General features: G+C 40.9%; 1 protein-coding gene across 1 annotated transcript in view; it reads left to right on the top strand.

The window, feature by feature from the left end:
- LOC136158329 (uncharacterized) overlaps window positions 1-15,441 on the top strand; it is a 64,184-nt gene that overhangs the window by 41,871 nt on the left and 6,872 nt on the right. The window contains exons 3-4 of the mRNA XM_065920127.1: window positions 2,295-2,495; window positions 3,983-4,168. Of these exons, the coding sequence (XP_065776199.1) occupies window positions 2,295-2,495; window positions 3,983-4,168 (387 nt within the window). The remainder of the gene's footprint in view (window positions 1-2,294; window positions 2,496-3,982; window positions 4,169-15,441) is intronic.

Genomic DNA, 15,441 nt, shown 5'->3' on the forward strand with positions numbered 1-15,441 from the left:
CTCATGATTCTTCTTATAAGGGCACTGATCCCATCATGAGGGCTCCACCCACGGGACCTCATTGCTTCCCACAACCCCCGTCTCATTGAGGATTAGAGCTTTAACATATGAATTTAGGGGGGACAGAAGCATTCAGTCTGTAGCAGCTTTTGGACTTTGTTTTACCACAATGTATATTAGAAGATAAGGTCAGTTACTTTTGGTCAGTTACAGACCGCCCTCCACCCTAGTACGTTGAACCCTCCTCTCATTTTACATGTGCAAATCATACTCATCCTTTAAATCTTAATTCAGATGCCACCTAGTTACCTCCCCCATGAAGCTGAATATTCTTCTCTGATTTTACCACAGCATTCCTTCTGCTTTGTTCATGGTGTTTCATTCCTTAATTTTTTTCTATAAATGCTGTGCATTCCCATCTAGACAGAGAGCACTACCTTCATTCACATTTGTATTGCTCCAGAGTAGCCCAGTAACCTAGTAAATATTTGCTGAAAGAACGTATCAATGTAAAAAAATCTGAATACTACCTAAAAGGCTATTTCATTTTGTTAAACCACAAACTGAAGTGTCCTTGGGTTCTGTTGGTGAATTGAAAGAAGTTGCTAAAATGTAAATTCCAGGAAGACAAGTGATCTTTGTTTTGTTCGTTCTTCACTGATGTCTAGAACAGTACTGGCATACAGTAGACCCTCAATATATTTTAGTTAAATGAATAAAAGAATGAAAGAATGAATAAAACATGATTTGAGACAATACTGACAATGACTTCTCTTGTGTTTATCTCACTTGAGGTAAGGTGTTAGATGATTAACAAGGTTTAGCCCCTTTTGAGACTAGTTGGACAATTGCCTGGTTATTTGTACAGAAACTTGCACATTTCGCATTTTTTCAGTTAAGAGTTGGAGGGCCACTCCTGTCTTCTGAGATGGACTGCATTCTGCCAATGAAATGTGTCTCTCTCTAGATAAACTTGCCTTCACTTTAAAAAAAAGAGTTGTGGGAAGGAGAGGTTATTGACATGTGACTTCCATCTCTAACTGGAAGTTACTTATTCTTGCCTTGTGGAAATCTGAGTAGATGTGGTCCTATTAAAGGATGAAAATATTCTGTATTTTTTCAATTTATATTTATTAAAATAGCTCCTAAAAATTCTGTTACTTACCCTATGTTTGGCAAATGAAGATTTCCATCTTCCAGGGTAATCCTTTCAAGAGGGCAGCTGTTGGATTTTCAGTTTCTCTTTTGCTCTATGAAATTGATAGTTTGCTATCAAGATTGATGGTTTGCTGGTTTGCTTTACTGCTCATTTTGCACTTACTGTTGGAAAAATCCATGTTCAGCCTGATGTGGCAGCATTTCCAATGTCCAGGCAAAATATTGATCAGAGAAATGTAATCCACTGTCTGGCACATCGTAGGTGCTTGAGTAAACATCAGATCTTTGTATTTAGTCATTTGACAGATGTTGATCTGCTGCCTACCCTCCACTGGAAATTACCAACATTAAATTCAGGATCTGGGCTTCTCTGGTGGCTCAGTGGTGAAGAATATGCCTGCCAATGCAGGAGATCCCTGAACCTGGAAGCTCCCACATGCCAAAGAGCAACTAAGCCTGCTCATCACAATATTGAGCCTGTGCTCTAGAGCCTGGGAACTGCAATTACTGAAGCCCACACACCTTAAAGCCCATGATCTGCAACAAGAGAAACCACCTCAACGAGAAGCCTGCCTACCACAACGAAGAGTAACCCCCAACTCACGGGAACTAGAGAAAGTCTGAGCAGCAACAAGACCCAGCACAGCCATAAATAAATAAATTTTTAAAAATTCAAGATCTTAGAACATTACTGGTGCTGTCTCTCAGAGTTGAGTTGGCTGTTTAATGTGGGCATGCTGTTTTTTGCTTGTCTGGCCTAGTACTGCCAAATGGTTCAATTTAAGCCATAAAACTAAAGAGAGCTTAATCTGACTTTAATATTTGTCATCAACAGGGGCTCAGTACTGTGCTAAAAAGGCCTGAGTAGAGATTTTATTGGGCCCTTCGTCTATTCAAACTAATGTATAACCATTAACTAGTTAATCCAAATCAGTCCTCTGGGAGGCCTGGCAGAGTCATTATCTTTACATCTCTGGGAGCCACGTGGCTTTGCTTGAGGCTGCAGAGAGTAAGGTCAGAGCTGGTTTACCATGGAGGAGGCCTGGAGTTCAGCTCTTCTTTGCCAGAATTGGTCAACTGCACTCTCCCAATGCACTCAAAGGCATTGGCACATCTGTCTTTTTTTTTTCCCACAGAAGAGGAACTTCCTTTTGCTACCTTCAAGCCCTGTCCACTGGTGACCTCACTCCAATTGTCCTCGCTTCTTGAATACCCTGCCTCAAAGATGCCTTTTGGTAAAAAGTGCTTGCCCTTGAAAGCAAGACTTGATGGCCTTCTATCTCAAAAACCATGCCAAATTCATGTGCAGACATCAACAGCTAAAGCCTTGGAATCAGGTAACTTGGGTTCAAATCTTGGCTGCATTACTTTGTAGTCATATGACTTCAAATAATATGCTTAACCTTTCACAAACCTCACTTTCCTTCACTGGAAAGTGGGGGTGTGTTAATAATATTACATAGGTATGATGACATTGCAAAAATGAAATGACATCGTGTGTGTAAGCATTTAGCACGTTGCTTGGTGTATGATAAGTGCTCGATGTATTGTTGTTTCTCAGTTGCTCAGTCATGTTCAACTCTTTGCAACACCATGGACTGCACCATGCCAGGCCTTCCTGTCCCTCACCATCTGCCAAAGTTTGCCCAAGTTCATATCGGCTTGATGTGTAGTAGCTACCAAATTATGAGGCCACCATTACAAATTGCCTCCAGACAGAGAAATAAAAGACTTCTAAATCAGTCACATCCGGTCTTTTCAACAAAATGCACCTGAAAAATCTATCAATAGAAGAGAAACCAACCTATAAAAGTGACATGGAGCAGATCTGACCTGTTTACATATGTGTTGCCTAACACGTGGGCGAGACATGTATGTAATGAAAGAGGGGTATTATAGTACCTAGATACAGCAAAGTGAAGAGAAAGCAGACCCCCTTTGGAGAGATGCATTTATTACCTTTGGGTAGGTTAAGCTGAAGTATAGCTGAGCAACCAGTATTTTGACATTTATCTGTTTTCCTGATGCTTTATGGGTTCTATCTAAAGCCAGTCTAATGACCTTCCTACCAAGGCTGAACAATTTGCTGATGGAGCTGCAGGTTGCTGTGGGCCTTTTGTGTGTGTGTGTTTGAGTGGCTTTAATTTCATTTCTGGAATAAAGGAAGTGCAAAGACATTAACTCTGAATCCATCAGAGAAAGAACTCTGTAATTGCAACTTGGCAGCAAAATGTGCTTGTGCTGTGCGCACTCTAAAAGCCAGTGATGATTAATCCTGCACATTTATCTGAGCCCAAGAGCAGACACGCAATCATGACAACCACAGAAGGCAAGAGAAGGTTGTGCTTGATCATTATAGCCTTGGGCCTACTGGATGGACATGCATAGCAGCATCCACTAGATCTCAGCCAAGACATCTGGACCCACACGTCCACTGAGCTAGCCACCAGCCAGGTGTGGCTGTTTAGCACTTGAATTGTGGCTGATGTGATTTGAGACGTGCCTCAATTGTAAAATAGGCCCTGGATTCAAAGACTTAGTATGTTAAAAAGAATGTAAATATCTTTGTATTGTGTATGTTAATCATATTTGGGGTGTGTTGGATTAAGTCATTATATTATTAAAATTAAGCTCACCCACTTCTTTGTACTTCTTTAATGTGTCTGCAAGAAAATTTTACATAGCGTGTGTGGTTTACCTTTGTGTCTGGTATTGTATTTGTCTTGGGCACTGCTGCTCTAGAGGTGAGGCAGATACCTCTTGGGTTTGTCCCTGGCTCACAACATTCCCCTTTTCCAAGTGACTACCTTTGTCTTGACCTCAGGGTTCAGTGGCCTCCCAGAAGCCCTGGTGCTGTTTCTGGACCTGACTCAAGTCTGTCAATCAGAGAGCTTCCCTGGGAAGCTGAATGAGGAGTTCATGATTGGAGCTATACCATGTAACATGAGTGGTCATGGTTTTCTGCCCTATGGTTCAGAAGAGCAGATGGAGCTGATCTTCCAGGAGGAAGGTAAGAATGAAATACGTGTCCATGCTAGAGAGGTAAATGAAGCGTGAGGAGTCCTACTGGTGTTTAAGTCTCTGGATGCAGTACAGATTTGGTCCAGCTGGATGTTCATCCTTGGGTCCTGTCATCCTGGATTCTTAGCATAAATGTCAACTTTTTTCACTCTTTCTAACTCAGTAGGCTTCTGACTACCAAAAGAGTCTGAATAAGTAATACTTCAATCTACTTTTTCTTAAAATTTAATTTTATTGTTTTTTTTTTTTTACTGCATTTTATTTATTTATTTATTTATTTATTTTTTTAATATTATTTTATTAGTTGGAGGCCAATCACTTCACAACATTTCAGTGGGTTTTGTCATACATTGACATGAATCAGCCATATAGTTACACGTATTCCCCATCCCGATCCCCCCTCCCACCTCCCTCTCCACCCGACTCCTCAGGGTCCTCCCAGTGCACCAGGTCCGAGCACTTGACTCATGCATCCCACCTGGGCTGGTGGTCTGTTTCACCATAGATAATATACATGCTGTTCTTTCAAACCATCCCACCCTCACGTTCTCCCCCAGAGTTCAAAAGTCTGTTCTGTACTTCTGTGTCTCTTTTTCTGTTTTGCATATAGGGTTATCGCCACCATCTATCTAAATTCCGTATATATGTGTTAGTATGCTGTAATGTTCTTTATCTTTCTGGCTTACTTCACTCTGTATAATGGGCTCCAGTTTCATCCATCTCATTAGAACTGATTCAAATGAATTCTTTTTAACGGCTGAGTAATATTCCATGGTGTATATGTACCACAGCTTCCTTATCCATTCATCTGCTGATGGGCATCTAGGTTGCTTCCATGTCCTGGCTATTATAAACAGTGCTGCAATGAACATTGCGGTGCACGTGTCTCTTTCAGATCTGGATTCCTCAGTGTGTATGCCCAGAAGTGGTATTGCTGGGTCATATGGCAGTTCTATTTCCAGTTTTTTAAGAAATCTCCACACTGTTTTCCATAGTGGCTGTACTAGTTTGCATTCCCACCAACAGTGTAAGAGGGTTCCCTTTTCTCCACACCCTCTCCAGCATTTATTGCTTGTAGACTTTTGGATAGCAGCCATCCTGACTGGCGTGTAATGGTACCTCATTGTGGTTTTGATTTGCATTTCTCTGATGATGAGTGATGTTGAGCATCTTTTCATGTGTTTGTTAGCCATCTGTATGTCTTCTATGGAGAAATGTCTGTTTAGTTCTTTGGCCCATTTTTTGATTGGGTCGTTTGTTTTTCTGGAATTGAGCTTCAGGAGTTGCTTGTATATTTTTGAGATTAATCCTTTGTCTGTTTCCTCATTTGTTATTATTTTCTCCCAATCTGAGGGCTGTCTTTTCACCTTACTTATAGTTTCCTTTGTAGTGCAAAAGCTTTTAATTTTCATTAGGTCCCATTTGTTTATTTTTGCTTTTATTTCCAATATTCTGGGAGGTGGGTCATAGAAGATCAGTTGATTTACAATGTTATGTTAATCACTGCTCTACAACAGAGTGGTCTGTTCTCTATGTGAGCCTGAATCTGTTTCATAGATAAGTTCATTTGACTTTTTCTCTATAATGCCAAACTCATAATAACTACCTTAGAGCTTTTGATAAACCTCCCTCTGTCAGCAATGTTTCCCCCCCAGATCTCTACAGAGTTGCCTCCTTACAGATCAGATTTTACTTTCAAGGTCACCACCTGCAAGAGGCCTTCCCTGTATACCCCACCTTAGGAGATCTTGTAACTCTATCACATCATCCTCTTTATTTTCATGACCATTTCTTCTATATTGTTCCTTTCCTGCTGCTCCTTCTAAAATGAAGGTACCCTAAGAGAAGGAACGTTGTCTTCATGTCTGTATTTCCAAGCATCTAGAATAGTGCCTGGTACATTGTAGGCATTCAGTAATCATTTTTTAGGATTGTATTTTTTAATCAAATATTTATAAAGTGCTTCTTTTGTGCCAGGCATCATTCTAAGAGCTTTGTTGCTGTTGTTTTAGTCGCTAACATGTCCGTCTCTTTTGCGACTCCGTGGACTGTAGCCCGCCAGGCTCCTCTCTCCATGGAATTTCTCAGACAAGAAGATGGGAGTGGATTGCTATTTCCTTCTCCAGGGGATATTCCCAACCCAGAGACTGAACTTTCATCTCCTGCTTGGCAGGTGGATTCTTTACCACTGAGCCAGGGAAGTCCACTAAGAACTTTACAAATGAACAAATAAAGTTCTTAGCTTTCTGTTATGAATTCATGCTCTCTGAAAGTTTCCAGTTCCCTCTTACTAGGAAGAAGATTGGAACTCTTCAATAAATATCAAGTTATGCCCATATTTCAGGCACTGGGCTGAGTACTTGACAAACAGTATCTTGTTTGACTTCTTATAGTAACCCTATAAGATGGTACATTTGCTTGAGACTACAATCTGGTTCCAAATAGGAAAAGGAGTACGTCAAGGCTGTATCTTGTCACCCTGCTTATTTAACTTATATGCAGAGTACATCATGAGAATTGCTGGGCTGGAAGAAGCACAAGCTGGAATCAAGATTTCCGGGAGAAATATCAATAACCTCAGATATGCAGATGACACCACCCTTATGGCAAAGAATGAAGAGGAACTGAAAAGCCTCTTGATAAAAGTGAAAGAGGAGAGTGAAAAAGTTGGCTTAAAGTTTAACATTCAGAAAACTAAGATCATGGCATCTGGTCCCATCACCTCATGGGACATAGATGGGGAGACAGTAGAAACAGTGTCAGACTTTATTTTTTTGGGCTCCAAAATCACTGCGGATGGTGACTGCAGCCATGAAATTAAAAGACGCTTACTCCTTGGAAGGAATATCTAGACAGGATATTACAAAGCAGAGACATTACTTTGCCAACAAAGGTCCGTCTGGTCAAGGCTATGGTTTTTCCAGTGGTCGTGTATGGATGTGAGAGTTGGACTATAAAGAAAGCTGAGCACTGAGAAATTGATACTTTTGAGCTGTGGTGTTGGAGAAGACTCTTGAGAGTCCCTTGGACTGCAGTCTTGGGTGTTCATTGGAAGTACTGATGCTGAAGCTGAAACTCCAATACTTTGGCCACCTCATGAGAAGAGTTGACTCATGACTGATGCTGGGAGGGATTGGGGGCAGGAGGAGAAGGGGACGACAGAGGATGAGATGGCTCGATGGCATCACCGACTCGATGGGCATGAGTTTGAGTAAACTCCGGGAGTTGGTGATGGACAGGGAGACCTGGCGTGCTGCGATTCATGGGGTTGCAGAGTCGGAGACGACTGAGTGACTGAACTGAACTGAACTGACAATTTGGTTACATGTACCTAAATCCAAACAACGGTGGCTTAACCTGCTAAAGATTTGTTTTTCTAATGCAACATGAAATTTAGAGTATGAGGTCCAGGATTAGGACAGCATCTCTATGAAGTCATCAAGGATCTGGTTTCTTCTGCTTTCTGGCTCTGTCATTCTTAATGTGTGGCTCTTGTAGCTGGAAAGATGGCTACTGCTCCTCTAAATGTCATTTCCATGCTTTAGGTGGGAACAGAGGGAAGATTTAAGGGCAGAGAATATATGTCAGATGAGTATCTCCCTTTTGATCTGGTATATGCCAATTTTCTTAGAAGTTCCTTATATAAGAAACATATGAGTACTGCTTATATCTCTTTGGTCAAACTGGGTCACGTGGCTACCCCTAACTGCAAGGACATCTGAGAAGTTAATTTTTTTTTTTACTGTGCTGGGTCTTCATTGCTGTGCACAGGCTTTCTCTAGTTTCAGTGAGTGGGGGCTACTCTCTAGTTGCTGTGCATGGGCTTCTCATTGAGGTCGCTTCTCTTGTTGCAGAGCATGGGCTTTAGGGCACACGGGCTTCAGTAGGAGTGGTGCTTTGCCTTAGTTGTCCCGCAGCCTGTGGAATATTCCTGGACCAGGGATCAAACCCACATCCCTTGCTTTGGCAGATGGATTCTCAACCACTAGACCACCAGGGAAGTCTGAGGTGAGCATTTTTAATTGGGTGCATTGCTGCCCTGGATAAAATCCAAGTTCTGCTGGTAAAGAGAAAAGGAAGTAGATATTATGTAGTGAATTAGTTGTGTTGGCATGGCAAGGTTCCATTATTATATGCTCTAAAGAGTGACAGTCACAAGTACTCTAGGTATTCTGTGTGTTCAAGGTAAATGGAAACACAAAATGTTCTGAAGTTTGTGTAGAATTTTGGGTGATTGGATTAGGGAAAAAGCATTTTATTTTACAGATGGAGAAACCAAGGTTATAAGTGGCAAAGTGTTTTGCTTAAGATATAGCATCTAAAAAGATTGAAAGGAGAAAAAAAAGACATAGAACTAAGATTTAAACCCAGCACTGACTAATTCCTAATTTCTTAAAAATTAGGCTTTCTGAGATTTAAATATAATTAAATTGTGATTTTTCTGGAATTGAAAAAGCTATCTTTTCAAGATAGATTTTCACAGTAAAATATTTATCATTGATTAAGCACTTACTATATATGATTTTTAAATGCATTATCTCATTTTGAAAATGGCTTTTTGTTTTTTAATAAGTATTCTTAATTGTTGTAAAAAATGAAGTAATACACACAAAAAAAGCCCCTTAAATCCCCAAAACAAAGCTACCCAAGCAGTATGGAGAAAAATAAAGGGAAAAATATCTTAAGAAATCCCACCCCAGGACTTCCCTGTTGGTCAAGTGGCTAAGACTCCACACTCCCCAGTGTAGGGTGTTGGGGTTTGATCCCTGGTCAGGGAACTAGATCCCACATGCTGCTAATAAAGATCCCACATGCCACAGCTAAAATCTGGTGCAACCAAATAAATAAATGTTAAAAAGAAAGAAAAAGAAATCTCAACCCCAGAGGAAACCAAGATTAGCATTTTGATAAACATCTTCCCAGACATCTCTCTTTGCAGATTCACATTTTAGATGTGTGTTTAACTACATGAGTGGGAGCAGACCATGTGTTTTCCTATAGACATAAATTGTCCCAGTTGATCATTCCAACAACCTGTAGTCAAAACTATGGTTTTTCCAGTAGTCATGTATGGATGTGAGGGTTGGACCTTAAAGAAAGCTGAGCGCCGAAGAATTGATGCTTTTGAACTGTGGTGTTGGAGAAGACTCTTGAGAGTCCCTTGAACTACAAGGAGATCAAATCAGTCCATCCTAAAGGAAATCAGTCCTGAATATTCATTGGAAGGATTGAAGCTGAAGCTCCAATAATTTGGCCACCTGATGTGAAGAATTAACTCATTGGAAAAGACCCTGATACTGGGAAAGACTGAAGGCAGGAGGAGAAGGGGATGACAGAGGATGGGATAGTTGGATGGCATCACTGACTTGATGGACATAAGTTTGAGCAAGCTCTGGGAGTTGGTGATAGACAGGGAAGCCTGGTGTGGTGCAGTCCACAGGATCGCAAGGAGTCAGACACGACTGAGTGACTGAACGGAACTGAACTGATGGGTTGGGTATTATTATTTCCACTTCATAGGCTTAGGATAGGCCCAGGACACACAGTTAGAAAGTGGTAAAATAAGACTAGTTTCAGTTTTGCCTGAACCAACCACCCCAAATCCCTGGCAGAATCCCAAATCCCTGGCAGAATTAGAATTGGACAAAGCAAAAGTCTCTTTGCCTGAAGAGTTTAAAAAGTATAGATAGATAGATGATAGATAGATTGGCCTACTATCAAGACACCTTGGTGATAGGAAAGTACAGGTGGCTCAGTAGACTCAGCAGTTGTCTTGAATAACTCATTATGAATAAATTAAAGCATTTTCAGTGCCAGAGATTTCTGAGACATGTTAATCAGAAGTCTGTGTGGAGCAGTGCTGCACCCAGAGTGACCCCACCTGGCCCCATCAGGTGACTGAGTCTTCTAGGACTGTCAACATTACCTGCTTATGATCTTTGCAAGTCATCTTCACTCTGGTGCATTACAGATGGTTTTTTTCATACCATTCCCCCACCCCTAGTTCTGCTGATGCTTTGCTTTCTAGTTGTATTTGCCAGATGTTCTGGACCAGGCTGAAATAATCTTTGGATCTGTAGGAGTTTGAGTGAATGAATGAAATAAGGGTCCCTCTGCTCTTTTTGCTGAATAGCTTTATCAACTGCCAAGAGGCCCACTGAAGTCATTAAAAGATGTTTTGACATTAATAGGGTACTGATTAAATTATGACGTGTCCATATGTTGGGAAACCATATGCTGATAAAACAAATGGGGTGAATCAGGAAAGAATGCCAAGATGTATTATTTAGTAAGAAGGAAAAAAAAAACAAGGTACAGAACATAACAGAGCATTATTTCTCTCCCTTTTTTTGGTAAGTTTTTAAAAATGTGTGTATACATACATAGTCTTTTCCTGAAAGGACGCATACAAATTATTAATAGCTAATAGTTGTTACCATTAGAAAAGCTGAACAGAAGTTATCACTTGTTATTCTATACTTTATTTTATATTTTCATACTTTTATATTATTCTTGAACCTTATACATGTATTACTAGTCTAATATTATAATAATTATCTAATATCAATAGGAGTGATCTAGACAGGGAGAATAGGGGCCATTAAATGTCTTCTCCTCTACACTTCTCCATGCTTAAAAACTATTCAAACTTATTTTTAAAAAATTTCTTCAGACAGATTTCCTTCATCCTTCCCTGGTTGCTCAGATGGTAAAGAATCTGCCTGCAATTTGGGAGACCTGAGTTTGATCTCTGGGTTGGGAAAATCCCCTGGAGGAGGGCATGGCAACCCACTCCAGTATTCTTGCCTGGAGAATCCCCATGGACAAAGGAGCCTGATGGGTTACAATCCATGGGGTCACAAAGAGTTGGACATGACTGAGCGACTAACACTTTCATTAAAAGAACAGGAAAATTCATAAAACAATCCAAAGGAACACAATCTGAGAAGCAATGTAACTGACTGCAGTTTGGGGAACAGATTTATTTTTTTCTTTCCAATTATTGTAATAAATCAAGCAGGACAGTCAAATAGTGCCAGTTAAGTTCAGTGGTGGTGGCTGCCCTAACCTTATGGGGAAGAACTTAGAGGCTGGGTCCGGGCTTGGCTGTGATTGGTGAGCCGTGGCTGTCCTGGGGGTGAAGGTGGGGAGTCAGAAGGGCAGATTTTCCATGGGTCGATGTCGTTGAGGGACAAGTTCTTCTCAAGTTAGTTCCAGCCTCTTCCCAACACCCAGCATGCCAGCCCATCACAATGTGCTCACCACAGTGTGCCCCCCACAATGTGCCAACATCCCAGGGGGAGAATCTAGGTTTAATGGAAACATGAGAGAACACGAAACCCGATGGTGCATGAAATTAGCAGTGAACACTGGGAAACGTAAGTCACAGCTGTTTGTTTTAGGACAGGGTGAAAATCACCATTGTTTCATGCCAATAGGGGCTAAAACCAGAGAAAACCTGAGTACCTACTAATCAAAAGGGCCAATACCCCCCTCTCAGATAGTGGCCCTGCCATATCCCTCATCCTTAGTGAGCTTCTCTGGCCGAGAAGGAGATAGAACTAGGGTGGTGTGGGCTGAGACCAGCAATTTCATCTCTAGGGTCTCCAGGTATGTGTGAGGCACCTCTGAAGAGGTGCCATCTCAATTGATTGCCAATAATACAAAGGAGGCAGTCACTGATGCAGCGTGACTGCTGCTTCAAGTTGAGGTACTACTGTGGGATTTTTCAGGCACTTCCAGATCAACATGTCACCTCTGGCCTGGTAAGACTGCCAAGGTTTCACTAAGGGCAAAGAGGCATTTCCTGAAAGGGACTTTTTGGACTTTGCTGCAGCTTTTCTTCAGTGCGTCTGGTGGAGTACACGGCTGTCTGGACTATGAAGGTGCTTCTTGCGCTGCCTGCTGCCAGCACTGACTAACTGGACTTAGTGTTGCTTAATATAGCAGCACTGAGTGGTCTGTTTATCCTGTTTCTCCCAGAGCTACAATTAGCCGGCACTGAGGGGTCAGGCAGCCCTGGGAGGAGGTTTGGGAGCTTACAAGGCTAGGTCTGTTCACCTCCAGAGGCACCTTTGGGATTTCGTCAAGTCGATTTGATTTAGTATTTAAACTCTTTTGTTTGCTTTTATTTTTGTTTCTCAGTACAAACATCAAAGGATGACCAAAAAAAAAAAAAAAAAAAAAAAAATCCCTCTCCTTTCAAAATTGGCAGATGAAAGATATGAGTCAGCAGGGTTGCTTGATTTTCTACTATGGGTGCCCCATCCCTTCCCGAAAATGCTAGAGATAATCCTCCATCTCCCTTGCCTTGGAGAGACCATGATTTGTCCCTTAGAGTTGGGTGAAGCCAGGGTCTCCAGGGGAGCATAAACAGCATGATGGGTGTAAGTGACTGGGACAAAGACTAGAAATCTTATTTATAGACGCACCTTGTCTCATTCTTTCTCTTAACAAATATAGTACATTTTTGGTGCTCCCATCACAAAGATGCAGCCCTTATTTTTCAGCACTTAAGAGTCTAGCAGGGGAATTGCCTCTGTTAATAAACTGTGTCTACCTTTGTTTTGCTTGTTTGATTTCTTTCCCCGAACCTTTCTGTGGCAATCCTGCTCATGGCAGGTTTAACGGGCAAAACCTATTGAATGTTTAAGCTAGTTTAAAATTTGAACCTCTAGTACCTAAATAAGTGAATGAAGGTACCTGGATCCTGTTCCTGCAAAGAAAAGAACTTAAAAGAGGTAGTGTTAGTGAGTCTGTACACTGTACTTCAGCATCATCCCCATCTTTATCACCATATCATTTTGAATCCACCTAGCCATGTCCTTCACCAGACTTCCATTTTCTTAATTAATTTCTTAAATCTCCTTTGCTGAGTGGTGGTTCAGATTAGCATAGACTGACAAGATCAAGGCCTCTGCTATTGAAATTATATTTGGCTTTAAAGAAATGAGGCTAGGGAATTCCCTGGTGGTTTAGTGGTTAGGACTCTGCACCTCCATGCAGGGTGCCTGGGTTTGATCCCTGGTCAGGGAACCTGAAAGCCAAAGGAAAGAAACAAGGCTTAGAGGAAATAAACTTTTTGATATCCTGAACAGATAGCACATGGAATTGGTATGACAACAAAGTATAGGGCTTTATATGGGTTCCCTGATAGCTCAGTTGGTAAAGAATCTGCCTGCAATGCAGGAGATCCCAGTTTGATTCCTGGGTTGGGAAGGTCTGCTGGAGAAGGGATAGGCTCCCCACTCCAGTATTCTTGGGCTTCCCTGGTGGCTCAGCTGGTAAAGAATTTGCCTGCAATGCAGGAGACCTGGGTTTTATCCCTGGGTTGGGAAGATCCCCTGGAGAAGGGAAAGGCTACCCATTCCAGTATTCTGGCCTGGAGAATTCCATGAATTATATAGTCCATGGGGTCACAAAGAGTCAGACATGACTGAACAACTTTCACTTTCACTTTAACAGGACTTTATACAGAAGATAATTCCCCTTTTAAAGGAAGTGCAGAGTTCACACAAAAAAAGTGAAAGGGAAGTCATTTAGTCGTGTCCAACTCTTTGCGACCCCATGGACGGTAGCCTGCCAGGCTCCTCCATCCATGGGATCTTCCAGGCAAGAATATTGGAGTGGGTTGCCATTTCCTTCTCCAGGGGATCTTCCTAACCCAGGGGTTGAACCCGGGTCTCCCTCATTGCAGGCAGACTCTTTACCCTTTGAGCTTCCAGGGAATCCCTTAGCAACATTATTCCTAACAGCCCAAAAGTGAAGATGATCAAAATGTCTATCAACTGATGAATGGATAAACCAGCTGTGGTATATCCATTCCATGGAATATTCACTAACAATAAGAGATGAAGTAAGGATAAACATGCTATAATATGAATGAACTTTGAAAACATTATGCTAAGTGAAAGAAGCCAGTCACAAAAGGTCACATGTATGATCTATTTATATGAAATGTCCAGATTAGGCAAATCCATAAAGATGGAAAGTTAATCAGTGTTTGCTGGAGGCTGTGAGGGGTGGGGGAGAAGTGAGGAGTGACTGCTTACTAAGGGCAGGGTTTCCTTTTGGGGTGGTGAAAATGTTTTGGAACTAGATAGATGTGATGGTTGCAGAAGGTAGTGAGGGTACTAAATGTACATTTTAAAAAGAGTTAATTTCATGTTATATAAATATCTCAGTTTAAAAAACAAGTAGAAATATATGCTAATATATGGATAAACTTTGAAAACATGCTAAGTGAAAGATGCCAGACACAAAGGACCATATACTGTATGATTCCATTTGTATGGTTACATTTGTAATGAAATATCCAGAATAGTCAAATCCATAGAGACAGCAAATAGATAATGGTTGCACAGGACTGGAGATCTGAGAATGTAAAACTGTTCCACGCTGCATATATCCTTAAAACCATTGAATTGTACATGTTAAATGGATGAAGTGTGTGGTATGAGTGTTGGATGTCAATAAAGCTTTTACATTAAAAAGGGATGTATACATTTAAGCTTTTGAAAAATTGAATCATTTCAGGGATAGTTAGGGTAGCTCGCTATCTATAGCTTGAATAATCCTATCTCATTAGTTTATCTAATTTGTGTGCTGAGTTTGTGAATTGAGTTTTCTGAAACGCAGGAGTAACAATGAGCATATGAACAGGTGACTGAAAAAAGAACCAGGGGTTCAGAAATAAGCACATATATATAAGGAGATTTTGTATATGATAAAGGAGATGTTTAAAATTTTTTTTTCCAAATTTTATTTATTTTTCAGCCACACCATAGAACATGTGGGATCTTAGTTCCCTGACCAGGGATGGTACCTGTGCCCCCTGAGTTGGAAGTCTTAACCATTGAACTGCCAGGGAAGTCCTAAGGAGAATTTTTAAATGATTATTCAAAAAAATGGTATGAGATCTAGCTTGCCATTTAAAGACCACCACCACCAACAATAACTGAATTTCCACTATATTCCTTGTTCCCAAGTAAATTGAATTGGATCAAATAAGTATACGTTAAAAAGAAAACCATGAAGTTACTGGAAGAAAATATAGGTGAATGTATTCACAATCTTGGGGGTGAGAAACATCTTCCTAAATTAAAGCAAGACTTTGTTTTGTTTTTAAAGGAGACGTAGATTTGACTACATTTTTAAAAAATGCAAAGGACTTCAATACAGCAAATAATCTCTCTCCTCTTTTCTTTTACTCAGTCTGTTAAAATTTGATCAGTCTTTCAGGGTAGAGCTAAAATTTCCTTC

Source organism: Muntiacus reevesi, chromosome 1 (genome assembly GCF_963930625.1).
Source record: "Muntiacus reevesi chromosome 1, mMunRee1.1, whole genome shotgun sequence".
In the NCBI taxonomy this organism is placed as follows: domain Eukaryota; kingdom Metazoa; phylum Chordata; class Mammalia; order Artiodactyla; family Cervidae; genus Muntiacus; species Muntiacus reevesi.